General features: G+C 42.1%; 3 protein-coding genes across 5 annotated transcripts in view; 1 reads left to right on the forward strand and 2 right to left on the reverse strand.

Annotated features, from left to right (window-relative positions):
- The window catches only part of COMTD1 (catechol-O-methyltransferase domain containing 1), a 581,650-nt gene that overhangs the window by 192,277 nt on the left and 371,740 nt on the right, over positions 1 to 17,633 (reverse strand). The window lies entirely within an intron of this gene.
- ADK (adenosine kinase) overlaps positions 1 to 17,633 on the forward strand; it is a 176,864-nt gene that overhangs the window by 38,419 nt on the left and 120,812 nt on the right. For 2 of the 3 annotated variants that reach the window (XM_081329748.1, XM_081329750.1), the window contains exon 4: positions 12,382 to 12,460. In XM_081329748.1, the coding sequence (XP_081185874.1) occupies positions 12,382 to 12,460 (79 nt within the window). The remainder of the gene's footprint in view (positions 1 to 12,381; positions 12,461 to 17,633) is intronic. The other variant, XM_081329749.1, reaches the window with a different exon arrangement.
- The window catches only part of DUSP29 (dual specificity phosphatase 29), a 280,314-nt gene that overhangs the window by 19,422 nt on the left and 243,259 nt on the right, over positions 1 to 17,633 (reverse strand). The gene's annotated exons all lie outside the window — the stretch shown is intronic.

Genomic DNA, 17,633 nt, shown 5'->3' on the forward strand with positions numbered 1-17,633 from the left:
CTACATGGCATGGGTCCGGATTACTTACGGCAACACCTGCGGCCGGCGTCAACTTCCCTCCGTCCAGTGCGCTCCCACAGAGAGGGCCTCCTCAGGGTGCCTCCGACCAGAGAATGTCGATTGGTGGCCCCCAGGGGGAGGGCGTTCTCTGTGGGCGCCCCGGATTTATGGAATCGGTTGCCGGTTGAGCTCCGGATGGCTCCCGACCTTCGCTCCTTCCGGCGCGATTTAAAAACTTATTTATTTGAACAATCTGGCCTGGTCTGATGGGTTTGGGGTTGGATTTAGTTTTAACACACTTTTAGTATTGTATTATATTGGGCATGATTATTTAATTCTTTTTAACTCTTTTTTAACTTTTGTATTTACATTTTGATATTTATTGCCCTGTACACCGCCCTGAGTCCTTTGGGAGAAGGGCGGTATAAAAATTTAATTAATAATAATAATAATAATAATAATAATAATAATAATAATAATAATAATAATAATAATAATAATAATAATAATAATAATATATAATATAATATAATAATATAATAATATAATGTAATGTAATAATAATATAATATAATATAATATAATATAATATAATATAATATAATATAATATAATATAATATAATATAATATAATAATATAATAATAATATAATATAATAATATAATATAATAATATAATATAATATAATATAATATAATATAATATAATATAATATAATATAATATAATATAATATAATATAATATAATATAATATAATATAATATAATAATATATAATCTCGTGATATATTTAACCAAAAGAATTTGGCAAGGCAGAAATATAACCACTATTTTTATAGCCCTGTTTGACTTATCTAAAATTAAGCTTTGGATCCATTGTTTCTTTACTTAAATTGTTGTATATTCTAACATAATTTATCTGTGATAAGCTATCCTAATTAAAGTTGGAGAATCTACAACATTGTTCCAATTACGTACTAATCAGTTATACACTAATTTAATTCTGCTTAGCTACAGTAATCATTAATCAAGTTCAGGCTTAGGATGACAGATTTAGTACATTAACTAGCTGGGAGTATTCAAATAAGGAAAATAAAATTGATTGTAATGCAGTTGAGATTAAATAATTCACAGTGTGGCAAATAATAAGTTTCATTCTTCATCTAAAAAGTACAAGTGGTCCTTATGAATTACTTGGAAATTGGCAGTATGAAGTACGAAATACATGAAAGCGCACATTGAAATAGCTGTTGTCTTTGTGAATATTCAGTTGTGAACGTGTATCAGTTGCGAAGGTTTCCCCAGCCCAGTTGTGCCCGGCTGAAAGGGGCTGTGCTCGTCCCCCTTTCTTAGCCAAGAGAATCTGCATCGTCCAGAGATGCTTCTGTGGTCGTGTGGCTAGCGTGACTGCTTGCCAAGGTGCATGGAACACCGTGACCTTCCCACGGAAGTGGTACCTGTTTGTCTACTCTTGTGCTTTCAGGCTGCTAGGTGGGCATGAGCTGCGGCAAGCAACCGGAGCTCACCCTGTGGTGCAGCACTCGGATCTAGAACCCAGACTGACAGCTTTCCAGTTGACAAACTCCGCGTCTTTGACCGCTGAGCCACTGCGCCCCCTCGAGGCATCAGTGGTACAGTTCATTAAATATGGTTGTATTTTGGAATAGTCGGTGAAATCCTAATGCCACTAATGGAGGGGTAGGCCACCTTGGCTCTTTTATGACTCGTGGACTTCAACTCCCAGAATTCCTGAGGCAGCCTTGCTGAGGGGAAAGGGAGAGGTTTCCAAGCTGAGCCATGCTGGCTGAGGAATTGTGGGAGTTGAAGTCCACGAGGCAGAGTCAAGGTTCCCTACCCCTGCACTAGTGCTTCCACAAGAAAAATGCACACAAATCCTCTGGTGAATTCATGTGTGTCAGTGGTTGCATGTTCAGTGCGGGCCGAAATGCTGTCCAGGCAGCAAAAAAAAAATGCAGCATTTCAAATAGTGTATTTGATTCCAATAGAAAGCTAATACAATCTTTATTTATTTATTTATTTTATATTTAAATTTATATACCGCCCTATTCCCGTAGGTTTACAGGGAAAATTAAAAGTTAAAATACATCATATACAATTAAAAACGATTAAAACTAAGATTAAATTAATCCCTGAACTTAACTAAAACCCCATTAATTAAAAATTAAAACCCCTCAGTCTGGGCCAGACAACTCAAAAAACCAAGTTTTCAAGTCCCTACGAAATGAGCGAAGGTCGGGGGCGGTCCTAAGCTCCGTGGGAAGCTGGTTCCAAAGGGCCGGCGCGCCCACAGAGAACGCCCTTCCCCTGGGGATAACCCGCCGGCATTCCTTAACTGGCGGTACCCTAAGAAGGCCCTCCCTGTGGGAGCGCACGGGACGATGGGAAGTTGATGCCGGCAGCAGGTGTTCCCTTAGATAACCCGGACCCAAGCCATTTAGAGCTTTATAGGTCATTACCAGCACCTTGAATCTCACCCGGAGGGCAACCGGAAGCCAATGCAGCTCACGGAGAAGAGGTGTTACATGGGAGTATCGGGAAACTCCCATCACAACTCGTGCAGCTGCATTCTGCACCAGCTGAAGCCTCCGAGTGGTCCTCAAGGGCAGCCCCATGTAGAGAGCGTTGCAGTAGTCTAGCCGGGAGGTCACAAGCGCATGGGTGACTGTGCGTAGGGCATCTTGGTCCAGATAGGGCTGCAACTGGCGCACCAGACGAAGCTGGGCAAAAGCCCCCCTGGTCACGGCTCTTATATGATCTTCAAAATTGAGCCGTGAATCCAAGAGGACGCCCAGGTTGCGAGCCCTATCGACGGGGGATCCTACCAGTATTCCGACAGCGGTTTCTTCCTTTTAGTATTGCTTAATTCGGGAGGATAGGAAATAAAGGACAAGACGGGATCATAACTTAAGAGCACCAAGTTGAACGAAAGAGCTGTTGTTGATTTGGCCTCGCTGTGTAGTAAAGGGGTTGCATTACTGCAATTGTGGCAGCAGGTGGAGGTGCTGTCCAGGGTTTAAGCAAAGCAGCCAGAGGTTGCGTGTGTCTGTGTGTGTCTGTGTGTGTGTGTGTGTGTGTGTGTGTGTGTGTGTGTGTGTCAGCAAGCCTGTAAATGAGCAGGCCTCCTCCTTGCCTGCTCTTTTTTCTTGTCCTAAGTGGGGATGCCGCATGGCAGGAGGATAAGAGCTGGCTGGGTGATCCAAGCCCAGGGCCATGCCCTGTGTACAGAAAGTGTGTGTGGGGGGAGGGGGGCTGCAAGGCCACGGGAAAGAATTGCCTGGAGGATCCAAATGCCCCTCTAAACTCAGACCCAAGAAAATATTGGTGAATAAAAGCAGAAGCTGTTGATTGGTTGCTTAAGGAAAGGATATTGGTGTCAATCATATATCTCTGCCTAGACGGGACTTGATTTGATGTGTATTTTTTTTTTGACACCCTGGAAAGGGTCGGTCTAGGTAGAGCCAGGTCATGGTGAAAAGGAGGGTCTTTAAAGGCATCATTGGACCCAGGAGGGGAGTGGATGCACCTGGCGGTTAGAACTCCGGCCTCGTTGACTGGAAGGTTGGCAGTTTGAGACCCGGGCGCCGCGTGACGGGGTGAGCTGCCTTTACTTGCCCCAGCTCCCGCCCACCTGGCAGTTTGAAAGCATGCAAATGGGAGTAGATAAATAGGGACCACTTTGCTGGGGAGCTGACAGCGCTCCGTATGCCTCGGCAGGCAGTCCTACGCATGACCACGGAAGAGTCTTCGGACAACGGTGGCTCCCTCGGCTGAGAAACAGGTCAGCGCCCTCCCCAGGGTCAGAGACAGGTGGGCAGGGGAAGAAACCTTGGCCTTTAAGAATGTATGAGGGTTCCCCCCCCTTTTAATAATTGTATGAGCTCCAGCATTGGAAGTGAAACACCACAGCAAAACACATCTGCCCTATTCTGCACAGATGTAATTAAGATGAAATAAGAGCCTTGGTGGAGCAGTGGGCTAATGCCTCCTTAAGTAACACCAGCTGCCTGCAATTAGTGCAGGTTCGAGTCCCACCAGGCTCAAGGTTGACTCAGCCTTCCATCCTTCCCAGGTAGGTAAAATGAGGACCCAGATTGTTGGGGGCAATTAAGCTGACTTTGTAATAATGCCGCTTGGGGGGGTGTGTGAAAGCCCTAATAAGCAGGCATATACATAGAATGAAGGCTACTGCTAAGCTTGTAAGCCGCCCTGAGTCTTCGGAGAAGGGCGGGATATAAATGCAATAAAAATAAAAATAAAATAAAATAAATATTGACGTTATGCATGCACTTATAAAAGCAGTTCCATATTAATAAAACAATATTAACGCCTAGGATACAGCCAGCAAGCAGACAACAAAGTTGAAATCAATTTGGTTGGAAATGAATTTACATTTCATTTCAGAAGCTAAGATTTAAAAAAATGACTTTATGCGTTCATTTAACATGAAATTAACAGATGAGAACGAACAGAAATAGATGTCAATTTCCTTGGCTGAAGGCATTTGGGATGGAGGTACCACTGGTAAATTATAGCTTATTTCTTTCAGGATCCTTAAAAACATGGAATACTGTAAGGCATTTCTTCAAGTATCTGGAGCCCAATGCGGTTTAATAGGGGCATTTAACAGATTGATAGGTAAACAGACAAGACAGATAAAGAGACATTCTGGTTTTCCTTCAAAATCTCAAGACAGGCTAGAAAATTTATCCTCCATCTCTATTTAAGTTCATTCATTCTCAGACATTTTAAAACGTTCGCATAAAACTTAACCTCAGTAAATAACCTTTTCTTGTTACAAGGTATCCATCACCATTCAAGTTATTCATTTGTTACAAATGAGCAAAGGCTAAAAAAAGGAGGCTGGCAAGGCTTCACCAACTGGATAGCCGCCTGCATCGCCTCCCAAATCGGGTCTTCAGAAACGGGAAGGTGTCATTCTTGTTCTCCCAGTAGAGCATATTCATTGCAAACTTTGCCTGATACGCCTTCTGGAAACAGTTGCATTGTAGCTAAGTTGTTTGGGGTTTTTTAGAAAAAGAGAAGAAAATATCATTTCCTTTTTTTTTTAATTGAAAAGTTTTACAATACATTTTATTTTTAACAAAACTAAACCCCTCCCAACCCTCTCCCCTCTCCCCAACCCTCCCCAACACCTCCCTCCCTTCCCCCTCCCCCCTCCCCGACTTCCCAGAGCTAAATACAGGGTATAAAAATACAATCAATCATAATCTACCTTATGCTAACAACAATAAACTATTAAATCTATCGCACTTTAACTCTTATAAAATAACTACAAGCAATATAAATATCACATCAATACATATTCAAATGCTAGGTGAAACTTTTTAGTCCCATATTTATTCTGGATATAATCAATCCATTTTTTCTACTCCACAATATATCTCTGTTGCGAATGGTCTTTCAAGTACGCTGAGATCTTTTCCATTTCCGCCAGGTTGGAGACTTTTAAAGTCCATTCTTCTATAGTCGGCAGTTCTTCCTTCTTCCAATATTGCCCTACTAAAAGTCTTGCTGCCGTAATTAAATTCAACATCAACTTAGTGTCCACAACAGTAGTATCAGTAATAATGCCCAGTAAAAACAATTGCGGACAAAACTTTATCCTTATCTTAAATATCTTTTCCATGTTCCACTATATTTTAATCCAAAAAGCTTTAACCTTTTTACAGGTCCACCATATATGAAAATACGTTGCATCTTCACCACCACACCTCCAACATTTAGGCTGGCAGTTCGGATACATACTTGCTAATTTTTTAGGATCTAAATGCCACCTATAAAACATTTTATAAAAGTTCTCTCTTAAATTTTGAGCTTGCGTAAATTTTACATTTCTCACCCAAATCTTTTCCCAAATATCCATTGTAATGACTTCTTGAAAATTCTGAGCCCACTTTATCATACAGTCTTTAACAAGTTCTGTCTCTGAATCAATTTCTATCAATGCAAGATATATCCTCTTAATATGTGCTTGACCTTGATCTCTAATTTGAAAATATCATTTCCAAATACTCTGCCGTAGGGGTGTCCGGCCTCGGCAACCTTAAGACTTGTAGAAGTCAAGTCCCAGAATTCGCCAGCCGGCCTAGGGGATTCTGGGAGTTGAAAACCACAAGTCTTAAAGTTGCCGAGCTTGGAGACCCCTGCTCTGTACTGCACAGATGGTCCTCGACTTAACGACAGTTCGAAGTTACAACATAACTGAAAAAATCAACTTGTGATCGTATTTCACAGTTATGACCATTTGCAGCATCTCCAGGGTCATGTGATCAAAATTTGGATGCTTGGCCACTGGTTCATATTGGTTGTAATGTCCCAGGATCAGGTGATCCCCCTTTTGGGACCTTCTAGCAAATAAAGCCAATGGGGAAGCCAGATTCTCTTAACAACCATGTCATTAACTTAAGCACTGCAGTGATTCACTTAACATCTATGGCAAGAAAGGTCATAACATGGGGCAAAATTTACTTAACAACTGTTTCCCTTAGCAACAGGAATTTTAGGCTCAATTGTCGTAAATGGAGACTACCTATATAGTCTTTTTAGGACTAGTCTCCATCCGATGCCAGAATCTGAGTGTTCAGGTTTTGCTCTCCTGGAGAATGAGAAAGCCCCCTCCCCATCTTTCTTCAAGTAGAGCTGGACTGCAAGGCCTCCAAGGTCCCTTCCAACTCTATTATTGTTGTTGTTGTTGTTGTTGTTGTTGTTGCTGCTGCTGCTGCTGCTTTGGAACCATAGGGCTCAGCTGACACTTCCTAGAAAGCTTAGATAGAGATCTTACTCCACTCTTCCTATCCAATTGTCACAATTCAGATCAATAAAGACTGGCAATTGAGCCTTATAAAAATTGTAAAATCTTTGTTGTTGGATGCAGCATTTTTTTTTAAATAAAAGATCTGTCTAGGTAGCAGAGCAGACAAGTGCTTTGCTTCTGGTCCTAGAAGGGTCAAAGAGTGGCTGAATGGATGAATAAATAAATAACTGGAAAAGTGAAAAGTTAACCCTAAAGTCAGTTTAAGAGCCCTCAGAGTATAAACAGCAGGCGTGTCTTAAAAGGACATGGGCCTGGCCTGAGGAAGAGCCTTAGTTTCCAGAGAGAGATCTCAAAACAATGAACAAAGAAATAAAATGCCTCTTTTGATAACGATGCACGGAGGGTCTTCAATTATCTGCTTGGGATTGCCTCCACTGTCGGGAGGAGTGCCATGTCCACGTCTATAGGCAACCTCAAGCAAAACATGACTTAGAACAACGATGTCTGATTTTCTTAATTAGTTTATTTAAGGATGTGTACCGCCGATCAGCTCACAGAAATGCAGCTGAGTGACATACGACAATAAGAGCAGTCAACAACAACAACAACAACAACAACAAAAAACCCAATGATGAAAGCAAAACGGCCCTGATTCCTCTTCTGACTCGGCCTCCAGAATCTGCCACTCCTTCTCCTGCATTGATTGACTTGATGTGATTTTTGATTTCTATAGCTGCCCATCTCAGCTAAGGGACTCTGAGCGACTTACATTTATAAAATTATAAAACAGTTTAAAAATCAATTTTTTAAAAAATGAAACTATAAAAACATCGGAAAGAATAAGTACGTGCAACATCCAAGATAGTTAACCAAAATAGGCTTTGAGAAGCAAATAGCGATTGATTGATTGCTATCTCCTACTGCAAGCGTGGCCCTCAGACTGTAACCCAGGCCCTCCTCAGGTTTCAGGTTTCAGTCAGGATAATTCAAAATCGGCATGCAAAGAGACAGCTAGCAAAAGCATACAGGAAGATTGGCCGGATAAATTGAGAGGCTGAAATCCTGCAAGCTCAGCAGAGATAACTGGTCTGTACGTTCGGCCTCTGTGCGTGAAGAAGGCTGCCTTTCGCTCCTCTTCCTCCTCTTTCGCAATATTCTGTGGTCGCCATCAAAGACAAACCATTAGCAAAAACATGGCTATGAAGTTCTCCATCAGCTGTTCGGCATACGCCGAGTGCTTTTATCTGGGAGCAGGGCTTGCGAACCCCAAGGTTTTAAACAGCTATTAATTACATATTTTGCCAGTAACAAAATGAGTGGAAAAATAAAGCAATTGAACAACAGACTTTCCCCCTGCCCTCGATAATAATAAGTGTGACTTGCAACTAGCCACACTTAGAAGATAAGTGCATTAGGAGTCAAGTATGTGGCTCAGTGGGTTAGGATGCTGAGTCTTGTCGATCGGAAGGTTGGCAGTTTGGCGGGTCGAATCCCGAGTGCCGCGTAGCAGAGTGAGCGCCTGTTACTCGTCCCAGCTTCTGCCAACCTAGCAGTTCGAAAGCACGTCAAAATGCAAGTAGAAAAATAGGGACCACTACGGTGGGAAGGTAACAGCGTTCCGTGCGCCTTTGGCATCTAGTCATGCCGGCCACATGACCACGGAGACGTCCTCGGACAAGCGCTGGCTCTTCGGCTTTGAAACGGAGATGAGCACCGGCCCCTAGAGTCGGAAACGACTAGCATGCATGTGTGGGGGAACCTTTACCTTTACCTATGTACTACAGATTGAAAGTTTGTATGTTTTTATAGAATGAAAATGGCAACTCCTTATAGACGTATTTTATTATTTGCAAAACAAAATTACCTCAAACTAGTGCTTTATTGTCCCAAACCACTTCTTCTAAACAAATAGCGACTAAATCAGAAGTCACTAATTCTAAACAGACTCCAGGTTATGAAGAACAGATGTTTATATATGAAAGAGACAATTTGCCTGTGCATTTTCGAAGATTCATAGCTTTGAAATATTTTACCACAAACGTTAGGGATTGAAAAAAAGTGGACTTAAATGTCAGTTTAATAGATGCCAAAAGAACATTTTCCACATATGTTTACATTTAAGCAATATTGGAACAAGATGTAAAAAAGTAACTTGGGTACAAAAGTAAAGTTAAAACATTAGCTCTTAAAGATTGTGATTTAAAGACTTTATTTTCTTTTTAGTAAAGTCAGCAAGCTTTATCTATGTTTTTTTTAAAAAAAAATCTCAATTTTAAAAGCTACATTTTTGCTATTAACTAAAAGTTGCTTGAATGCTGTGTAAAATTTCTGAGATAAATAAGTTGGGAGATTCTAACATTAAACGTTTAACAGTAATAGGTCTAAAATAAATATTTGTCAGTGCTAGATATTTAAGTTAGATTTCTGTATATTTTTCTGAATTTAAAGTTTAAAATGATACTTATTTACCAAACAGATGTGGAAATTAGAGAGCATTGTTTACTGATAACATTTCATGCTTTTTAAAGCATTATTTCGATAACCCACATTCTTCTCTTGAGGTAAGAGTGGCATATAGCAACACACACACACACACCGCTGTTAGGGAGATTAGTAATTGCCCCCCCAAAAAAACGAATTACAATCAGTTGTGTATTTTTGCTTAACATAATGTGTCAATTTAAACTATTTTGTGGAAGAACTAAAATTTCTGTTAGATGTTAAAATAGTCTCTGGACATAAAGGTTAGAAGCTGGTTCTGTGGTGTCTTTATGCCAGGCCATTTTTTTTTAATCCACCTCATCCCACTCAAAAGCGGTTAGCAGTGTGAACAACAGTTATATAACAGAAGGATTAGATACCGTAAGAGAGAGAGAGAGAGAAAGAGAGAGAGAGAGAGAGAAAGAGAGAGAGAGAGAAATCATTTAGTGTTTATTATTGGTATTATGATTTTGTTGGCTTTTAAAATCAAAACAAGTTACATAAACTGAAATATATGAAATAATTCAGATGCAGTGTCTTGGCTCTCTAAGCATCATAGTCTCATAACTGAAATCAAACTTTCATATAAGTCGTTAAAAATAGAGCTTCATTTCATGCAAGCAGAGCCGAAATTAATCCGGTTTCAGCTCTGCTTAGTTAAGGTGCTGGTGGCGCCTAATGTTGCGCGGAAAGATGCTCTGGCTCCGGCTGAGGCTGGCTGGTCCTCCCAATTTTGTGTTACACCCTGCGCCAAGACCGACTTGTTAATCAGTGACGGTTATCTCTTGTTTAACTCTGAAGAAGTGGTTGTGAAGGTGTATGGATTTTTATTCCTTAAAGTGCTTTTGCAACACTCTTCTTAGTGTTAGGTTATGTTTACTGAGGTACGAAAAAATGGAAAGCCAATTCTAGAGAAATGTAAGCATCTCGCAAATAATGAAGGAGGCTTTGAGAGACTCTTATTGTGAGGTGTTTTTGTGCAGCATTCAGAACAAAACAGCCCCACTTAGATCATTTAAACGCCCTTGCATAGCTTCAGGTGCTCTGGGGTCCAGGGAGGGAAAGCTTAGAAGCGTAAAGCTGGTAATCCTCAACCTACAACGGTCATGGAACCTGCCAATTATGGCCATATGAACAGCGGTCGTAAAGCGTTTCATCATGTGACCAATCCATTTTTAAGATCTTTTTCTGCAGTCATTAGGTGGTCGCTAAATGATGATTGCTCACTATTGGGCATTTTTGTTGGAACGGGCTTGTAAATAGCTTTTTGTATGTGTGTGTGTAGGGGGGGTCACACACACATTCAAATGATTGCTAGGTGACCAGGGGCTAAGTGAAGACCCAACGGGAGTTGAAATTTGCGAGCCAGCAGCAACCAGCCGTGTTCAGGCCACACAGAAATGATGCACAAACTTTTGAGTTGGTGCCTCCTTCTCAAGACTAAGGAGAAGAATGTCCCAAACTCTGTTAATTTGAAGGTAAAAATCCCGGGATTGAAAGGCTGGGCCTGGCATATTAGATTGGTTTCTGCGTAGGGCAGTAAGCAGAAGTTCTGCCTAGTTAGGACTTTCTTCTCTGTGGTAAAGCTGTATTGGATCGGTGAAGCGTCTGAAGGTGGGGTGAACTTCCTGGACAGGAGCCCAACCTCTATTGCTGACAGAAGTGTTTCAAGGGTCCCGTGTTGTGACAAACCTCTTGTCCTCATCTTTCAACCTAGGGCCACCAAAAATAGATTAGGTTATCATTCGTTCTCAAGGCTACCTACCACTCAGCTTTCCAAAATGTTAACCACCAGGATGATATAAAAGAGAAAGATTGAAAGTGTATTTTAGATACCTATAAAAATAGCTTATAAATTTCCATATAAAAACCCCAAAGGATCTACTTAATAGAGTTCATCTGTATACTACTGAAATTCTCAGGTCTGTAACCTCTCATCGTGCACCATAGGGCAAAGCTTTGCCAACTCCCAGGGAAAGCTGTGGCTGCTTGAGCGCTGCTAAGACACAGTTGCTTTATCACTGCTGGGCTGTTGTGGTCACCTAATCCTCATTTGCAGCATTCTCTGACAGTTTCCCAGCCACTCATGCAATCCCTTCCCTAAACGAACTGTTGTGAGTTGAAGACTGCTTGTACTGTACCGTGAAGCAAATGTCCTTTGTACAAAAGTCCCAAAATGAAGGGTGTGCACCGTCTCTGATCACAGGAATGGTCTCAAAACTTCACTTAAGCAAAACCGGTAAGAAGCTTTCGAAAACTGATCAGTTGGAAATAAAAACTGAAGCTGCCTTCCCACAGCCCTTGTGGAGAGAGCCCAAAGGGGACTCCATAATCCTGAGGCACATTTGTAAAATGCTGAACTACTAGTTTAAAGAAAATTTTGTATTAGTCTTGTTTGAAGAGTTGCAGTTTAGATGTGCTCGTTAAATATTTTTGGGAGGGACATTTAAAAATCAGTTAGCATGAAATCGCAGAGAGTCTTTCCAAATGGAATGCAAACTTATTAAATATTAACTTTGCCGTTTGTTTAAACTATTAAATTGCCTTATATTTGTTTATTTAGGCCTGATGTCCACATAATGTCATGTAAAGACAAGGCAGATTGAGCTGTTGGAACTTGAGAGCATTTTTAACTCTCTCAAATAACAATAAAATAGATTGCCATTATCTCATTTTTTAGCTTATTGACTAAAATCCAACATAGCATGTGGAATTTGGGGGATCCTTCCTACTGTAATTTGACCTTTATATGTGCCAGGTTTCATGCTTCTATCATAAAGGATATATTTTTTTCTTCTGTAGTTTGGTCACTGCAATAATATATAGAAATGTTTTCTCATGGTTACCCCTGTAGGTTGACCAAAATACAAAAAGGGGGAGGGGGGGCTTTCATAATGCTTTACAGTTCCTGCTTTACCAACCTGGTCCCTTGTAAAAGCAAGTAGTATATTGGAGTTAATTTCCTACTGAACTGTTGGCTATATTGATGCCTTAAATTCAAATGCTCACATAAGGTGAAGTTTTGAAATATACAGAATCGCGAAATGTAACCTCTTTTTTCTCCCTCTCTCTCCTTATCCCGCCCTTTGTGATCTCTTTCAGGTTTGAAGAACTTGTGGAAAAGTTCAAGGTAGAATATCATGCCGGTGGGTCTACGCAGAATTCCGTTAAAGTGGCCCAGGTCTGTCCCCTTCACAATGAATTACATCCAGGCTAAGGCTTAATTGCAGAAAGATGTTTTTGTTCTAAATTTGTTTATTTACGGAGCATAAACACAACCCAATATGGCTGTGCTTTATTGTTGCCAGCAGCATGCAGTGATGGTCGTGTGTACAATGGTCATCTCAAGTTGCAGCCGCTGTTCTGTTTCTGGGTTAGATGTGTGAATGTCCTACTTTAATTGAATAAGATATTTAAATATTACAGGGTGGCTTACATTTGGGAGTTCAGTTGCACTTCAAATGTGTCCTTGAATAAAGCGAACAATTGCTGGAGACTAAGCTTCATTCTGTAGAGGACAGGAAAGCCTGGAGGAACATTGTCTATAGGGTCGTGATGGGTCGGACACGACTTCGCAACTAACAACAACAACAAAGCTTCATTCTTAGCAAATAATAATTGTGTGATAATCTTAGCTGAGACTTCATATTTGTTGAAGAACTAAGTATCTGGAAGGTTGTCCACCTAATGTTGAATAAAAACCCGAACAAGATTGGGAACAAGTTTAAAACTTTCCACAATTGGAGGAAGGAAGAATCCTGGGAAATCTTTGCCTCAGGATTTGCAGGGGCTCCTATTTGAAAACGTCTCCCTTCCAACGTTGAAAATAAGTGGGCTGGGGGCTGGTTTGAAGAGGTGGAGGCCTGGAGAAGCCAAGATCAAGAAGGAACTGGGGACCAAAGATCAGCAAAGAGTCTGAAAACATTTGTGCAAAACTGCAGAATAATTGTAAACTAGACTGATCTTAAGCCAGTAGAATTCAACTTACATTCGTTTAGGGACTGTTTGAGGTTACAACGGCCCTCAAAAAAGTGACTTGCAACTATTCCTCAGGCTTACGGCGGTCACAACATCCTCACAGCAGCAACGTCATCAAAATTTGTGTGCTTGGAAACCAGCGTGTATTTACAAGTCATCCAGGGAGGCTCTTAAGGACCGTGCGATTTGCTTTATTGCAGCGATTGGCTTAACAACCACGGCCCAAAATGTTGTAAAAATGGGCACGGCTCGCTTAACGGCTGCCTTGTTTAGCCACCGAAATTCTGGTCTCAGCGTTAGTCGTGACTGAAGGACTACCCATATATAAGAAAAAGTTTGTCTTCCTTTAATCTCTTCCTGTTTCCCATTTTATTAAGACTCAGCGGGGAAAAACGACATGACATAAATTTAATTGCATTGAAAAGTCCGTTTTTAAAATAAAATAGTTCTGGTCATTTTCATAGGATTTTTCAGCCAAAGATCTGCAGGTTAGTGGCACAGAGAGTAAGGCTTGGTGTAGCAATGATAGCAGGTAAACCTCGTTTTTCTGTTTTCAGGAATCAAAGAGTTCAGTGATCATTAGAGCTAATATTTTGGCATAAAACTGTTTTCTTACTAGTGTTGGCTTAAAATATTTCTAGCCTTCCTTTAAGAATGGAAATTATTCCATGATGTGGGACAACAAAGTCGTCTCAACCAGGGTATAATTCATAAGATTTTGAGAGCTGGAGTGAGGGATAATTGGCCCTGAATGGACCTTAAAGGTTGACTCAGCCTTCCATCCTTCCCAGGTAGGTAAAATGAGGACCCAGATTGTTGGGGGCAATTAAGCTGACTTTGTAATAATGCCGCTTGGGGGGGGGGGGGTGAAAGCCCTAACAAGCAGGCATATACATAGAATGAAGGCTACTGCTAAGCTTGTACGCCGCCCTGAGTCTTCGGAGAAGGGCGGGATATAAATGGAATTCAAATAAAAGTAGTGACTAGACAAAACTTGTACAGCTGGTCCTTGCTTTACAATGGTTTCTTTAGTGACCCTTCAAAGTCACAACGACATTGAAAAAAAAGTGACTTAGCGTGGCTTTTCAGAGTTACGACCTTCGCAGCATTCCCTCCCCCTCCATGATCATGTGATCAAAATTCGGACGCTTGGCCACCGGTTCATATTTATGACGGGGATTGCAGTGTGTCCCAGAGTCCTGTGACCACTTTTGGGGACCTTCTGACAAGCAGAGTCGATGGACTAGCCAGATTCACTTAACAACCGGGTTAGTAGCTTATTAGCTACGGTGATTCACTTAAGAACTGTGGCAAGGAAGGTTGCAAAATGGCACAAAGCTCACTTAACAAATGTCTCACTTAGCAACAGAAATTTCAGGTTCCGTTGTGGTTGTAAGTCAAGGGCTACCTGTATTCAAGAAGAAAACAAATTGAAAAATATGTTTATCCTTTGCAAGATGCCAGCAGATTTGCAAAATTTGATTCCTCTTGCTAGAATTGTAACATCCTCGGGCAGAGCAAAAAAAAAATAAATCAATGAATGATTGATTCTTGATGAAAGACAGCTATATCTGGTTGTGAGTAGGAAGTTGCAGTGCAGGTGAATTTGAAGAAAGAAATTTGGAAGGAAAGGCCAGTTTTTATAAACTGGGCAAGAGCATAAAATCAGTGACTCAGCTGGAACATGCAAAATTCAAATTTTGATATTCAAAATATTTTTGAGCTACAAATTCAGAAGTTAAAAATGCATCCTGTAATTCTTTGACTAGCTGGCAATCTGTACCTAATGAACAAAGATGGAATCCTTTAGAATTAGGGGCTGTTCATCCGGTTTGTGTGTGTGTGTGTGAGAGAGAGAGAGAGAGAGAGAGAGAGAGAGGATCTTTCCTGTGGGGGGGAGGGGACGACAAACCAAGGGTTGCCGTGTGCGAACATGTGGAAAAGGGGGTGGCAGCAGTAGCTGCCTCTCGCATCAGGCCGTTGCTGATGCTTCTTACGTCTCCTTCCACAGAAGACCCCGCTGTGTCACACCCTGTGCACCATTGTGTGTGTGAGCACATGAGTCCCGTCATTAATTTGCTCATTTGGCCATTATAATTAGGAATCCAAAAATGGATCATTGGCTTTTATCCGGCACACTTAAGAGAAAAGGGACAGATGGTACAAATGGCCGTGAGATATCAGCATATGAAACAAAAGTTAGTAAGCTGACAGTATGGAGGGGGGGGGGGAAACAGGGAAGCCTTAAAAACAGGGATTTATTTTCACTGGAGCAGACAAACTAGGAAAGCTTAAAACCAGCTAAATTTCACCATCCCTTTGAGAGTAAACCTGGGGAATATAAGCTTAAATAATCTAAAAGCAGCAAGAAGACCATGAAACGAGGACATTGTTTAATGCTAAGGCAGGGGGAGCCCTTTGGAGGGATAGTGACACTCCCAGCAAAGACACAAAAAGTGAATACAGGGGGGGAAACTGGCAAATCTTTTGCAGTGGCTACGCTGACTTGTGTTTTCACCTCGCACCATGCGTTGAATTAATCTTCTGCTTGGCTCCAGAGTTTGAGCCTGGCTTCTGGGTTTTCAGCAGCTTCCCAAATCTTCCAAGCTTCCCCTTGCACTTCTTTCTTTTCTCTTTTTCTTTTTCTTTTTACTTCATATTACTTCGCCTTAGTTTTTTTTCCTTCTTTCTTAAACACCCACGCAAACAGTTAGAGCTGTAGCTCTCCTAGAGAGGCCTCAGCCAGTCCTTTCTCCCAGATGTTGTAGGACAGGGGTGTCAAACTCAATTTCATTGAGGGCCGCATCAGCATTGCGGTTGCCCTCAGGGGGCTGGGTGGGTGTGGCCTGGGTGGGTGTGGCCTACTGGGTGGGTGTGGCTAGAGTGCGTATGGCCTACTGGGTGGGCGTGGCCAGCTCTGCATCCTTCGCATCAAGGGTGCCTATGGGGGCCTGGGCAGGAGTGGGACAGATCTGAGGGTCTCTGGCAGGAGGAGGGTCTCTGGGCCAGGGCCAAGGCAGTGGGGGCCGTTCCCTCACTGTTTCCAGGATGGCTTCGGGGGCCACATGAAACCACTTCGCGGGCCGGATCCGGCCTCCGGGCCTTGTGTTTGACATGTCTGTTGTAGGAGAAGCAACACCGAACATGCTGACTAATGGAGCAAGGCATTAATTGGGCTGCCACAACCCACAACTCTTGGGTTCCGAGTATTTCAACATTTTGATGAGTGATTTAGGTGAAGAGTTCCGTTTGACCATCACTCGCCAGTAAGCATGTAGAGGCTTTAACTAGCCACTTTGGAAACTAGAGATTGTGGAATAGGAGGAGGTCGTGCTATGATCTGTCCAGTATTGTCTAGATCTAACGGGGTGTGTCTGCAGCTGTAAAGTCCACAGAGGGTCCACACAAGACCCGGGTACCGTTACGGCAGACGTGCCTCTATTTTTGCAAATACAGAAGGGAAAAGTTGCCAGCCAGCTTTACAACAGTGAACATTTGAGGAAAATAAAATGGATCAGGTTGGGCATGGCTACATCCTGCTTGAATAGATTTTGAGCTAGCTCCGACTTGATTCTAGAATGCCTGGCTAGCACAAATTCCCATCCGCTTTAGATTTAGGACTGTGGAAGCTGACATGGGTGTTAACGTAGCCTCCGGGATCCTTGTTGTTGTTCTGTGTCATCTCGGCCCCTCTTGGGGGCCATCCAAGGCGCTTCATCTTCCTTTTTTTCTGTTGCTAACTAAATATCTGGCAGCCCCACAATAATTCAACAGGATATTTATTTCCTTCTAAGAAATTTCATCGTCTTTGTGGGTGGGGGAGACACTTTAAAAGGGTGGAGGGCTGGATACTTTTTAACATTTTCTTTCATTCTGAATTGCGTGTCTGTATAGTATACTGCTCGAGGGACGCGGTGGCTCAGTGGGTTGGGACGCTGAGCTTGTCGATCAGAAGGTCGGCAGTTTGGCGGGTCAAATCCCGAGTGCCGCGTAACAGAGTGAGCGCCTGTTACTCGTCCCAGCTTCTGCCAACCTAGCAGTTCGAAAGCACGTAAAAATGCAAGTAGAAAAATAGGGACCACTCCGGTGGGAAGGTAACAGCGTTCCGTGCGCCTTTGGCGTCTAGTCATGCCGGCCACATGACCACGGAGACGTCCTCGGACAAGCGCTGGCTCTTCGGCTTTGAAACGGAGATGAGCACCGGCCCCTAGAGTCGGAAACGACTAGCACGCATGTGCGGGGGGGAACCTTTACCTTTTATAGTATACTGCAGATCATGAAGGAAAATTTATTTCCTTTATCTTGCTGAAGAGTAGAACGTGTTTGTTTTTTTGCAGATAGCGAGATTTACTTTTTAAAAAAATTTCTTTTCCTAC

This window comes from Vipera berus (genome assembly GCF_964194415.1).
Source record: "Vipera berus genome assembly, chromosome: 5".
NCBI classification, from domain to species: Eukaryota; Metazoa; Chordata; class Lepidosauria; order Squamata; family Viperidae; genus Vipera; species Vipera berus.